The sequence below is a fragment of the Garra rufa genome, chromosome 10 (genome assembly GCF_049309525.1).
Source record: "Garra rufa chromosome 10, GarRuf1.0, whole genome shotgun sequence".
Taxonomy (NCBI): Eukaryota; Metazoa; Chordata; class Actinopteri; order Cypriniformes; family Cyprinidae; genus Garra; species Garra rufa.
Genome location: NC_133370.1, coordinates 31,250,848 through 31,265,928, shown reverse-complemented (window position 1 = coordinate 31,265,928; position 15,081 = coordinate 31,250,848). Strand labels below are relative to the sequence as shown.

Sequence of the window (15,081 nt, the reverse complement as noted above, 5' to 3'; positions counted from 1 at the left end):
CAGTAATTCTCTGGTGGGTAGTGACCCAAACATGGGTGACAAGTCTGTTCTGACTTGGACAAAAGGGATAAAATAAAATATATTTCATGTCCAATGTGAAGCAAGATAACTGTAGGACCACACAGAATTTTCTGTGTTTAACTATATCCCGGACTACACCTGCAAGAACAACTTCACTGATGAAAATTGGTTTGGAAATGGCATACTCCACATTACAGGGTCTGCACTCACATTGTTTTCATCATACCTTCAGAAAAGAACCCACTAGAAATAATGGGAAGGACCCACTTTATCCCCACACCCATTGGAGTTCCACAGGGTTCAGTACTCCAGACCAGTTCTGTTCTTCCTTTACACCAAACGGTTTTGTAGTTATCACCTCTCATGGCTTTATCTCTAATTTTAATTGAGCTGATAATCAATAAATTCTCACATTCCCACCCTCCGACAACCACACATCTCACAAATCACTTTATGTCTGGCTAACATTTCTACCTAGATGAACGGCTGTCTTCTAAATCTAAATTTATCAAAAAGCAAGCTTTTTGCATCCCATCTAAAAACCACCCTTGCCAAGACCTTGTCATTTCAATAAACAACTCCACCATCTCTCCCACACAGAAAGCCAAGAACCCTGATGTCACACTGGACAACAACCTGTCATTTGCACCACATAAACCATCCACAGTCAAGACACGCAGATTCCTCCAGCTGAATATCCAGAGTCAGCACTTTTCTTACCAAAGAACAGTGCTGTGCAGTAGGATTTGTTCATTCATACATTGGCCGTGACATTTGACATTCCAAATAAAGTTTGGAATATGACATTATTTAAAAAAGAAACCAAAGAGTGTCTTGTTTATTTGCACTAGGTTTTATTGTATCTACATTAGCTTTATTTTTGTACTAGCAAGCACTTGTTTGTATTTGTACACAAATATTTTTTTTCTTCCTAGCAGATAATGTTCTAAACTGTACGCTTACCATCTGTTGATCACAATGGCCTCATGCGTCAAGCTAAAGAGCTTTTTGTAAGTCGTTCCGGATAAAAGCATCTGCTAAATTCCTTAAACGTACATGAACTGCGAGCAGAAATAAAACTAACACCTTTCATAAAAATCCCTCCATTATGAAATGGCTTAATTTACGGCCATGGTGCTTTAGCACACCCCTGCTTGAACGTTCGCAGAGCAAAGGCAGAGCTAATAGTTGCTGTAGTTACACATTTCTAAGTTTAACTTTCTTGTCACTGTTGCCATGGCAGCATTGCAACAGTTGTCATTGAGAAAAGAATATGTCTTAATTACTTTGTTAAAAAGAAAAATAATTCTTATTATATAAAGCTCAACATGGTCACCTTTACAGAAACTTTTCTCACTTTTTTTTCTTGACAAACTCTTTCTGCTGCTTTTACTCCAAGGTTTTTACCATGGGTAATACCGACAAAAATCCATAATTCCCTTGCCTATTGTGTTTGACAACAGCTAACTTAGGCACTAGGTATACTATAGACATACAAATGCAATATACATACAATATAAAATAGCGGAACGTAAGAATTAAATGGCTATTCATAAACTTCTTTTCATAAAATGAAAAGACAATATTGCATCTGGCTTATCCTGTGACCATTTCCACAGATGAATTCACAGACTAACCTGTTCAAGTCTTGAGAATGCACACATATACTTTGAAGGTTACTAAACATTCCCCTCAAAAACTGTATTTTTTATATTAGTAGTTTTTTCTACATTTACATAATGCATTATATGTATCCTGTGTAATACACAAAATTACACCTAATGCATTACAATGTATTTATATGCCTTATAAACCATACTGCGACAGGAGGTTATCCAAATGAAGGCCAAAGGGATGACACTTTCAGCCATTGCAAGATAAGTTAAGTTGTTCCAAATCTGTGATTTCTTGAATATTGCAGGTTCACAATGACACTACATTCATTCAAGTCCCCCCAAAAGGCTGGTCGCCCATGAAAGACATGCACGAGAGGACAGGACAATGCAGAGTGTCTCAATGGGGAATCGGTTCAACACTGCAGCTGGAATTGCTTGCCAGTTCAGTGCTGAACAGGGTAAGGATCTGTCTCAGCATGTTTAAGAGAAGTCAGACTGAAAGGACACTCTGCAGTTACCAAGCCTTTCATCTGTAGAAAGAATCGAAAGGGTAGTCTAATATCCCTTCAAATTTTGAGCGATGAAGATTAACAATATTTCAGAAAAAAAAAAAAAGTATTTATAGATTGTTCTCACCTAATTGTTCTAGTTTTGATCTCCACTGTATATTGTATATAATTTTTAGCTGTGGGCAAACTAAAAAAATAAAAGTAACTGTATAGGAAACAGAGGCAGAATTACCAGTTTTAAAAAACATAAGTCTTCTTTGTTCAAGTTAATTAATTTGTTCTTTAATCTTAGTGTAGCAAGCTATCCATTGTTTTACACATTTGTTTTTATCTCAGATGTCCAATTTAGAAAGAAAAAGATCCACTTTTAACTCCAGCTCACTCCACTTCAGATCTTACACTAGATTTCAGATCAGTTATCATAGATATTTTACTCTGAATCTTTTTGCTGTCAGCTTATTCCATTAAGTAAGGCAATTCAGTTTTTCTCAGCTGACTTTTATCGCTTTTACTCCGACTGTCTGTTGTGTAATCTACGGCTAGCTGTGTTAACTTTGATAAGGTTCCATTTGAAATTATTAATATTTTATTTAACTATTCCACATTACAGACAGAATTTAGCAAAATATCAGTAATAACTGAGACAATGGCTTTCGAAACTGGGCTATGCTCTCAATTGAGCAGGTTCTAGAGAAAAGGTGGATAATGAATATAACTTCACTTCTTTTTTTTTCTTTTTTTTTTACATTCCCTTGCATACATTATGTCTGTCTGGGAATAGTTTTCATTATTTTAGGGTTTTATGCAACAGTCTGCAAGGTGAAGTACAATATAATTTTAAAGGTGCGTCTGCGCATCTAGTAGCATGAAACAAAATTAGACAAATAATAAATAATAATAATACACTTTAAAACACCGCAAACCACTGTGGTTGAGCTAATTTTGTTACTGCTGAAAAATAAATAAATAAACAGATATTACATACAGTGGCATGCGAAAGTTTGGGAACCCCTTGCAGAGTCTGCAAAATGTGAATAATTTTAACAAAATAGGTGAGATCATACAAAATGCATGTTATTTTTTATTTAGTACTATCCTGAGTAAGATATTTTACATAAAAGATGTTTACATATATACCACAAGAAAATGCTGCAGAAGGATAGACTATGCATTAAGAGCCAGGGGGTGAAAACTTTTTGAATTTGAAGAAGGTAAATTGTACTTAATTTGTCTTCCGGGAAATATGCAAGTTTCTTCTGTTGCTTCTAAAGGGCAGTACTAAATGAAAAAAAAAAAGATATTACAATAAAATAAGAACATTTTTGACATCTTCATTCTGTTCAAAAGTTTTCACCCCCTGGCTTTTCAAGCATTGTGTTTCCTTCTGGCGCATCGGTTAATGTTTGAACCTTTTTTAATAGTTGTGTTTGAGTCCCTCAATTGTCCCCGTGAAAAGATGGATCTCAAAATCATACAGTCACTGCTGGAAAGGGTTCAAATATGCAAAAGATACTGGAAATCTGAAGAATCTGCAGGACCTAGAGGATTTGTCTAAAGAACAGATTAACTGTTCAGAACAAACTCATAAACAACCATCACAAAACAAAAAAATCAGTCATAAATCATCTGGGTATTAAGTATTAAGAACCAAGGGTTCCCATCTTTTATGTAAAATATCTTACTCATGACAGTACTAAATAAAAATTGACATGCATTTTATATGATCTCTGTTATTTAGTTAAAATTATTCAAATTTTCACAGATTCTGCAATGGGTTCCCAGACTTTCACATACTCCTGAACTCTAGATACTCAAGGCAAAATATTTCTTTGAGTAAAAGAGCTTGTAGAGTTACACTAATCTGTCTATCTATTTGTCATTTGAGTGAGCGGTAGAGATGGAGAGAGTTTGCCAGAATTCTAACAAACATAATAAATAAAAGAATACGTCAAAATCCAGACAAAATGTAATTTAAGAGGACAAAAAGAGCAAATGTCTTCTTAAGGACGTGGTTTATACAGCTGTTCCTTCAATAGGAAGTTATCACAGGCTGCAGGTGCTGCTGAACTGATTTTTTTTTTTACCTCTTCTGGAACAGCGCGAATGTTGGTGAAGCCCTTTCTAAAGACCACAAAGACTCGTCGAGCTCCACAGCGGAGAGCAGAGGTGGCGCAGTCAAACGCTGTGTCTCCTGCGCCTAGGACTATCACATTCCCATGCAGCTTTGGCAGCTGTGAACGGCAATTACACATGCCTGCAAAAGACACGTGCCATAGAAAAAAATAAAAAAATAACATAAATTGTAAGTAAAATTCAGTGCATTGAGATTTAACCAGCGTTAAATATCATTAACAGAAACTAATAACAGTTTGACCACTGGATGACACAAATGGGAACTATTTAGGAGAGTCGTGTAATAAACATGAAAAACACCCCCCCCCCCCCCCCCAGTCAGTGTAATATTGTTACAAGAGAACACAAGAGGAAAGAAGTAAAGTGAAAGTACTGTGAAATGATAGCAGCTGGTATCCAAAGGTACACTGGAAATTCACACTATTTTTTATTTTTTTTTACATTGGGCCATGTTAAAAGAATTTTAAACTGGAATCACTTGCAGTACCTATTTTACTGGCCTTTGCAACCAAGGGAAGGAAATCCTTTGATGTGTAGAAGCCCTGTTCTGTGGTCAAGCCCTCAAAGATCTTGTCCCTGTTTGCTTGTGGAAGACCTGTTCAGAGTGAAAAAAATAATAATTAAAAATATATATTGTGTGTTAGGATGAATACACCTGGAGGCAATGTGTAACAAGGAGCATGTAACAAGACTGGAAGCATTGTGTATTTTCAAATTGTGAGCCAAGTGGATTCTGGATGCAACGTCCAAATAAAAAAAGGTTTTCTACACTGTGAAAAAAGACTATTGTTTTTACAAAATAAAACTGCCATCTATACGGAACAACCTGTAAATGTTACAGTTTCTTTAGAAAGACACATAATGAATCAAAATTCATATAGCTTTTCCACAAGATGTACAAAACACCATCACACACATAGCACTAAAATAATGCAATATACATTAATTTATCACAAAAGATGTAGCATGCAACCATTTACTTCATAAGAAACATTTACTTCAATAAAAAATATAAAAAATCACGTTATAGGGATAGTTCAGCCATTAATTACTCACCCTCATGTTTCTTCAAACCCATAAGACCTTTGTTCATCTATGAAACACAAATTAAGATATTTTTGATGAAATCCGAGAGTTTTTTGACCCTGTATAGACAGCAACGCAACTGACACGTTAAAGGCACAGAAAGGTATTAAGGGGGGAAAAACTAAAGTAAATTTAGCTTAAAACAAGTAAAATTATCTGCCAGTGAGGTAAGTAAAATATTCTTAGAACAAGAGTATTTTACTTACCCCACTGGCAGATAATTTTACTTGTTTTAAGAAAACTGCACTTAATTTCCACTTAAGTTCTTTTCCCCTTGGAAACAAGACTAAATATCTTGCGTCATTTAGGTTATTTAGTAAATTAATCTCAATTTATGAATTTTTAGATATTTTGACTAGAAACAAGATGAAAATACTAAGACAAGCCTTTTTTTTTTGCAGTGCACATGGACCATTTTAACAATGTTGGGTCTTGAACGTTTCAGTTGAGTTGCTGTCTATGCAGGGTCTAAAAGCTCACAAATTTCATCAAAAATGTCTTCATTTCTGTTTCAAAGATAAACGAAGGTCTCACGGGTTTGGAATACCATAAGGGTGGGTAATTAATGACGGAATTTTCATTTTTGGGTGAACTATCCCCAAATCATAACATGACTGGTTCTGTTTACTTCTAAAAAAAATGGTTCCAACATCATTTTAATCTAAAATTATTAGAAATGTCCTGTTAGATTGATTAGAGCTTTTCACAGTACATAATAAGGGAACACACTGTTAACCAATTACAAGTTTTTAAGGTAGCATTTTTACAGTCTTTTGCCTAATTACAATTAGTTTCACAGTGATTAAATTGCATGAATAATGTTTGTTTAAAATGGACTAAATTGCCTATTCTAAACATGTCTACATTTAATTTCTGTTGATTGTTTGCTTCAAATTTAATTAATCATCTACCCACCTTCATGTCACATCTAACTTAAAAATGTATAAATGTATAAATATAGCTGCAAGCAGCAATTATGGGACCTACTAAGGAGCAGCAACTAAGGATCTGTCTTTAATTACTCAGTTCTCCAACCCTGCTCCTGAAGAGCTACCTTCCTGCAGACTCCAGTTCCAATCCTGCTTCAACACCATAGACTGTAAAAAAAATATGGACGTAGTGTCCGTGACGTCATCCGTAGGTTTCTGAAGAGCGATTTTGAAGCCTATAGTGGGCGGGATTCGCCGTCGCCATCTTGGAATCTGTGTTTTTTTCTGCTGTAAAGTTGGGCATTTTAACATGGGAAGTCAATGGGACTGACTCCCTTTTGCAGCCAGTCTCTAGCGGCCAGTCGATGAATTGCAGTTTAAGCCACTTCCGTGTTGGTTTCAGTAGAGAGAGCGGGAGGTTGCCGCTTATTCAACACACCTGTCTGTAATTTAGGAGCCCTGGACACCTTGATTAGCTGGTTCAGGTTGAAGGGATGAAGCTGAATTCTGCAGTCCAGTAGCTCTCCAGGAGCAGATTTGGAGACTCCTCTTAAAACATTTACTGATACAGCAATTTACTACAAAACTCAAAATGCGGACAGCCAAAGAGGCCAACAAAAAATTAGGTAGCGTTGATTCGATATGATGTTCCGAATCTGAAGAGACCGATTTTATGATCTATTGGTGGCGCTACAGAGTTTGAGATAGAGACTCCAAATCTGTGAGCCAAATTACATAACTTTCCAGCAAGCAGTTCTATAGGTTTTATATATTACATTATACATGCTGAACAACAACTGAACCAAAAAGTCAAGTTTGAGAAATGAATTCAGAAATGCGAAAATTCTGACTTTTTTTTTTTAAATTGCATTTGTATTTAGCAATTCTGACTTTTTTTCTTGCAGTTGCGAGTTTATATCCTGCAATTCTGACTTTCTTTCTCAGAATTTTGAGATATAAACTCATAATTGCAAGTTATAAAGTCAGAATTCTGAGATATAAACTCACAATTTTGAGAAAAGAACTCACAGTTGCAAGATGTAAACTCGCAATTCTGAGAAATGAGATCAGAAAGCTAAAGTAAGACTTAAGTGATATAAAGTCTCAATTGCACATTTTTTTTCTGAATTGAAGAGATCGATATTATGATCTATTGGTGGCGCTATAGAGTTTGAGATAGAGACTCCAAATTTGCTATGGTTAATATTGATCCTGTCCTCTATCTGTGAGCCAAATGACATAACTTTCCAGCAAGCAGTTCTATAGGTTTTATATATTACATTATACATGCTAAACAAAAACTGAACCACAAATCCACCGAATAAGTTGCCTAACATAACCTAGGCATAACGCGCCTGTACGCTAATATTCACAGAGCATCTGGCATATTGTAGTAGGGCAAACGACTCATGTTAAAACCTCATCGACGTCATGATTTGTTAAGTTTATATAAACATTATGAGTACAAACATTAACTGTAACTACAGAGCATAAACACACTTCAGCAACAGAATATAAATCAATGATCTAATAGAGTTTGTTTGGAATTATGTCCTCCGCAGACATGTAACGTATAATAATGAACTAGAGGAACGGCAGGCGGCTTCCTTAAGAAGTATGTCGATAAGACAAAGGGCAAACAGAAATGGATCTAAGGGATACTTAACCCCCTGTCACTTCAAATCTGTCTATTATGGCTGGCACGCACCCCAAGGATGTACTGCATGATGGAGGCTATCAATCTCTATCTCATTATGCCCATCATCACTGTTTGAGCGATGAACACAAAGTCCTTGCGTGTGATGGGAGGGAAAAGCTATTGTGTGCCTTGGAGCAACAGACGAAAACTTTGTACGCCAAAGCACCAAAGAACAGATTAATGTGTATGACATGCGGGAGGTAACTGGAAGTTCACAGATGCTCCAGGTACAAACATAATATTGCCTGTACTTCTCTGCCATCATTACAGCCTATTTAAAGTCTGTTCTGAACAGTGTAGGCGCTTCATACAAGGTAACATAAGGATAACTGTTAAATTCATAAAGTTGTGCAGCTGAGAGATGTCTGAAAATGTAATTTTGCCTTGAACCGGCTAAGAGCAGTTGTTTCGTAGCACCATTTGACACTTCTCAGATCAAATTCATACACAAATTAAATACTAGTCTTTTCCCGTATGCAATAATGCATTAAGCAACTGCAAGAGCTGAAGAGAAATACTGTGATTCACAGACTGGTAATGGTTTTATAGGAAAGGTAAGTAGAGAAGTAGATATGGTTTTAGAAATGAAATCTTGCGAGGAACGCTGAAGGTGCTTTGTGAGTTCCTTTTCTATATATTTTAAAAATAACAACTACTTTAATGTTCTCCAGCAGGATTTGAGATGATCTGAAGAACTAGAACATATGACTGTCTATACATCTATACACATGGTCAGGGTCAAACATTAGGATTTTGACAATTTTAAAACAAAAGTAGGTTCTCAGAACCCTGTATGTGCATTCTGAAACTCTATATGGACATTTTCTAGGAGATGTTTTTTTTTTGTTTGTTTTTTTTACCCTGATACTAAGGTATAGTAGCCCGTTTCCACCACTAAATTAAAAAGTTTGACTTTTTTCAAGTTTGCCTTTTTTAAGAATTGTGAGAGGAATGCACAAGTCAGTAAGTCAGAAAGATATGAATGCGCAAATTCTGACTTTTTTTTCTAAAACTGCATTTGTATTTAGCAATTCTGACTTTTTTTCTTGCAATTGCGAGTTTATATCCCACAATTCAGATTTTTTTTCTCAAAATTGCATTTGTATTCTGCAATTCTGACTTCTTTTTCTCACAATTGTGAGTTTATATCCTGCAATTCTGACTTTTTTCTCACAATTGTGGTATATAAACTCACAATTGCGAGTTATAAAGTCAGAATTGTGGGATATAAACTCACAATTGCAAGAATTTAAGTCAGAATTGTTACATATCAATGCGCAATTCTGCCTTTTTTTAATTTCAAAATTGCGTTTGTATTCTGCAATTCTGACTTCTTTTTGTCACAATTGTGAGTTTATGTGCTGCAGTTCTGACTTTTTAAAGTTATAAAGTCAGAATTGTGGGATATAAACATAGCAGTTCCTGCAATTCTGACTTTTTTCTCACAATTGTGGTATATAAACTCACAATTGAAAGTTATAAAGTCAGAATTGTAGGATATAATCTCACAATTCTGAGAACTGAAGTCACAATTGCAAGATATAAACTTGTAATTTTGAGAAATAAAATCAGAAATACAAGATTATAAAGAGAGAGTCGCAAGCTAAAGTAGGAATTTTGGGATATAAACGCGTAATTGTAAGTTATAAAGTCCGTTCAGAAGGGGAAAAAAAAATATTTAACTCGTCGACTTAACCATTTTGTGTTTTAAATTTGTTTGCTAATTTATATTTTGCAAATGTGACATTTTTTTTCTCAAAACTGCGATATAATTGCATTATTCTCAGAAGATATAAATTCAGAATTGCGAGTTGATATCACGCAATTCTGACAGTCTGAGAATTGCGAGATGTGACTCGCAACTGTGAGACAAAAAAACTGAGCATTGTGAGATAAAAAGTCACAGTTACCCTTTTTATTTTTTATTCAGTGGCAGAAATGGGCTTCCATTCGAAGGCGAATGTTACATATATTAGGATTTTGTATTAGAATCAACAGATTTGTTTACAGATTTTATACTTGAGTAATAAGAAAACACTTTGTTTTCTGTTTTGTGTTCTGTTGTGATCTTCTAGACTCACTATTTACAGCATGACCAACGAAGAGAGAAAAAAAATAGTTTTTAAGTAATGATTAAGATGGATTTTGGCTTCAACTGTTCCTGGATCAGCACCACAGAGAGGACATAAATTGAAGGTTGCGTGACTAACAGCAACACCAAGAAGTAATAAACTACAATAAAAAGTAACTAGCTCAATTTTTTTGAGTTCTGCTATAAATGTAAAGCACAACATATTGATATCCAATATACCATCTGCTCTTCAACTTTAGTTGAAAAGTAGTTCTTGGACCGCTGTCTTTAACAGCTTAAATGCCATATGCAGTAAAACGACGCAAAAAAAAAAAAATCCTTCACAGACAGTGACTGCCTTAAATCCAGAGTTTCCCCCCAGGAGTCCCTGAAGGCACTCCAGGAAGTCCTGAGATTATACCTAAAAATATAGCATTTTAAATATAAATGACATTTCCAACTTATTTCTAGCTGTCAAAGTAATGATTTGTTAAGCATTACATGATGTTAAAGTTCTTAACTTAAGTTAATACAGAGTGGTACTAAGAAAATCTTTTTATGTTTTATAATCTAAGAAAATATTGCATTTATTAGGCAACTCCTTGCATTTCATAAGATTTTGTATAGGCAACTCAACTAATGTGACATTATGATATAAACGCTGACCTCGGTAAGACCCCCTCAGAGTCATATTCATTAGAACTGAACATCTAGACCAATCTGCCTACCCATATGGTGTAGTTTAGAAGCTGCATTCATCTTTTTCAATGCTTCAGATAAACCCACATGGCTGCCGCTAACCTTAAAGCATTCGGGGCTTAATTGCCTCCATTGTGAACGATTTTGTGGTGGGTGTACACAGAAAACAATATTTTCAAGGCAACGGTCCAAAAATGTATATTTTGATGATAGCCATTACTGAGACGGCGAGCGTACAACATGGCAATCACATGATAAAATGACCAAAAAGGGTGTGCATGGAACACGCCGGTTATTTTTACAGGCCAAAAAGAAACATCCTTATCTGTGTTTTTCAACCATTTCTCTCTCTCAAAGGCAAAGGTACACATTTGCATGTCAATCACTGTAGAGGCTGACATTAGAGACAACATGAGAGAAGTGGTGAAAAAATATCACAGAGGCGCAAATGTAATCATTTCCTTTATGATTCCCAGCTTATTGCCGTTGCTTTATGAGAAAAAGAAATCCCAGAGCAGTTCTGAGACTCGCCCGTCTCAATAACAATGAAGCTTAGCTACCAAAAAGTACTGCTATTCAAACATAATAAATGATACGCATTCCTTTTAATTATAAGGAGAAGAAAGAAGCACAAAGTACACAGTCACCCTCGAGGAATGTTTGAATTTCTCAAATCAAATCAATACACCACCAATGCACACAATATTTCCTTACTTTAATAAAAATAGAAGGCAAAATGACTCAACGGACACATTTCTTTCTGAGCAAAGAAACCACAAATGTCAAAGGGTGGGAAGCATTAAAAGATTAGTTGAAGTTGAAATTCTGTCATCATTTACTCACCCTCATGTCCATATGACTACATGACCCCCCCAAGACAAGACAGAGCAGGTTACTTCTGGTATGAATCTGGTATTTTTTTTAAGAAATTCGAACAATAAATATTGTTTTGTGGCCCTTTGATGTGTCGTCACAGATAAGAGTATTGCCTTATTAGATCAACTGACACATGAACCGATCTTCTTTTCTTCTTTACTTAAAGCGCGGAAAAAACATGTTCACGGATCAGAACATTTTTTATTTGAACTGTGGAAAGACGCAGATGCACACACTTTTTTACGTTTAAATCTACCAAAGTTATTCTGCTCTCCTGTCTGAATTATTTGTCAGACAAAATGGCAGATTTGTCGTTATCATTGGTCAGATTGCCTGTCAATCAAGCTCTTTGTAAAGGATCAATTGTTGAAAAAGTCATGGTGAAGATACATGAAGGTGAGAAAATAACGAAACTGTCATTTATTGTTAACTCTGAACTAGTGTTGGGCAATTTGACCAAAAATCTGTATCACCTTTTACATTTTTTTTAGGATTCAGACAATTTTTCCCTGACTGTGCCTTTATATTAATCAGAATGCGTGAAACAGTTGCAGAACCACTTCATTTTAATCATGATCAAACTAAACATACTAGCATGAGCAGTTTTTTATGTAAATTAGATTATCTAATTTTAAAATGTAAAGCAAAAACAGAATGTTCTGACCTTAGCTTTGTTATATCACGATACATAAAACATGTAAACGAAACGATAACAGCAAACGGGCTAAATGAGACGCAAATTCACTCACTGGCAGCAGGTGGTGCTTATGGAACAGAAATGATACAGTGCTTTCTTGGTTACCTTCTTGGTCTTTAAATACCTTAATATGCATTATACAGAGGTAAGATGAAAAGAAAATACCATCTAAACCAGGGGTGCCCAAACTCGGCCCTGGAGGGCCGGTGTCCTGCAGAGTTTAACTCCAACCCCAATTAGTCACACACGAACCAGCTAATCAAGCTCTTACTTGGCATGCTAGAAACTTCCAGGCAGGTGTGTTGAGGCAAGTTGGAGCTAAATTTTCTAAACCTTGGCCCTCCAGGACTGAGTTTGGGTATCCCTGATCTAAACTATTCTTAAAACCCTTTGAGATTCATATAAACCCTTCAGCCAAAATTCAGTATTTAGAATTTTCTTTTTAAATTTTGCACATTGTGAACAGTGAGCTTGCTGCTACAGTATTTTCTCCACTTTGCGTTTGTCTAGAGCATCTCTGGCTTCTGTTAACATTAACATTAAAGGGTTAAATTTCACCTAAAAATGAAAATTAGCCCATTATTTACTCATCCTCCAGGTATCCTAGGTGTATAAGACTACCTTCTTTAAAATGAATGCAATCAGAGTTATATTAAAAATTATCCTGGCACTTCCAAGCTTTAGAATGGCATGGGTGGGTGTTTCTCTTCATCAGTCCAAAACAAGTCCAATGAAGTGCATCTATCCATAATAGAAAGTGCCTCAAACGACTCCAAGGGGTGAATAAAGGCCTTCTGTAGTGAATTGATTAATTTGTGTAAGAAAAATATATTGTTTTTTTATATACGTAATAATCCGGTTTTCATTTGCTAAAGTAAGGAAACTTAACTTCCTTTGCTCCTGTAAACAAAAGTTAGTGTGTGCGCGACGACAAGTTTGTGCAAGATAGTTTAAAGTAATTATTATGTTTTAAATGTGGATTTTTTTTCTTACAAAAATGCATCAATTCACTACAGGAATCCTTTATTTACCCCCCAGAGTGAGGCACTTTTTATTATGGATGGATGCACTTTATTGGACTTGTTTTGGACTGATGAAGAGAAACACCCACCCATGCTGTAAGAATAATATTTAATATAACTCTGATTGCATTCGTCTGAAAGGAGGAAGTCATATACACTTAGGATGCCTGGAGGATGAGTAAATAATGGGCTAATTTTAATTTTTGGATTAACTATGCTTTTAAAGAATTAGTTGTGTGTTATTAATAGTTCTAAACATTTCCCAACCATTAGTCAGAAGTGTATATCATCATGTCTGGATGGAACAATGAATGTGCCATTTAACAAAGAGGGCAGATGTGTGTGTGTGTGTGTACCTGGTATTCATCACGTTGTGGGGACCAAATGTCCCCACAAGGATAGGAATACCAGTAGATTTTGACCTTGTGGGGACATTTCTCAGGTCCCCATGAGGAAACAGGCTTATAAATCATGCACAATGAGTTTTTTTGAGGAAGTAAAAGTTTGCACAATCTCCTGTGAGGGCTAGGTTTAGGTGTAGGGTAGGTGTAGGGCAATAGAAAATACGGTTTGTACAGTATAAAAACCATTACGCCTATGGAATGTCCCCATAAAACATGTAAACCAGTGTGTGTGTGTGTGTGTGTGTGTGTGTGTGTGTGTGTGTGTGTGTGTGTGTGTGTGTGTGTGTGTGTGTGTGTGTGTGTGTGTGTGTGTGTGTGTGTGTGTGTGTGAGTGTGTTTGTTTTTGTGACGTGTGTGTGTGTGTGTGTGTGTGTGTGTGTGTGTGTGTGTGTGTGTGTGTGTGTGTGTGTGTGTGTGTGTTCAAAAGGAATGACAGAGTGAAGGACACAGAATAGATGGGGTGATTGAGAGCAAGACAGAAACAAGACATACAGGAAGACAGAGCATAATTTTAACTTCACAGAGTGACCTCCAATGGAGGAGAACACAGATTTTTTAATGCAGAGACTAATTAGTTTATCAGCACAGGGTGTCAGCAAGCACATGACAAACAGATGCACAGATTTATTCAGATAAAGAAAAAAAGACATGCACAGGTGAGCACACAAAAAAGAGGGACTGACCAATGCCAACGAAGACCACTTGAAAGCCCTCTTTCTTCAGCGAGGTCAGAGTCATCCCGTTCTGCCCCAGTCCTTTCTCAAGAACAACCTGTCGAGAAAAAAAAAACATCCACACTGGATCTGTCTCAGCTGCTTCCATCTGTCTGTATTATTCACATAAAGAGGATGTTAGCGTCAATTATTCTACGCTGCTGTGAATTCCAGGACATAATTACATCAATCATCGTGCAACCTTTGTGACGGCAGTATACAGACGAGTATAGTTATGATACATTAGTGCAAGCAGAGTGACTCTATGGTCACATGTGGTGCTATGTGTGGAGGTACAAATGACAAATTTACCCGTGGTTCACAAGCGGTGGGTCACAGGTCTATTCTTAAAGGGTCGGCAAATGCAAATAATAAAGGGCAGTTAACGATATAATCATGGATAGTTAGGAAAGCAAAATAAGCATGCTAATCGAACTGGACAAAATGCTTGCCATATATTTTGTTGTTGACATTAAAGGATGTGCTTCCAATCACTTGTACGATATTTTGCAGCAATTCATCTGTCACCTGGTAAAAGCCAGTTAAATTAGACAGATGCCAACATGGACTGCTTACATGACTGAAATTTTGAACGATACTAACAAA

The 15,081-nt window shown here is 36.1% G+C and overlaps 1 protein-coding gene across 1 annotated transcript in view; it reads right to left on the bottom strand.

Moving 5' to 3' along the window:
* The window catches only part of dpydb (dihydropyrimidine dehydrogenase b), a 212,100-nt gene that overhangs the window by 132,477 nt on the left and 64,542 nt on the right, over positions 1–15,081 (bottom strand). The window contains exons 8-10 of the mRNA XM_073849425.1: positions 14,446–14,533; positions 4,767–4,874; positions 4,231–4,400 (exon numbers count right to left, since the gene is read on the bottom strand). Coding sequence (XP_073705526.1) covers positions 4,231–4,400; positions 4,767–4,874; positions 14,446–14,533 — 366 coding nt within the window. The remainder of the gene's footprint in view (positions 1–4,230; positions 4,401–4,766; positions 4,875–14,445; positions 14,534–15,081) is intronic.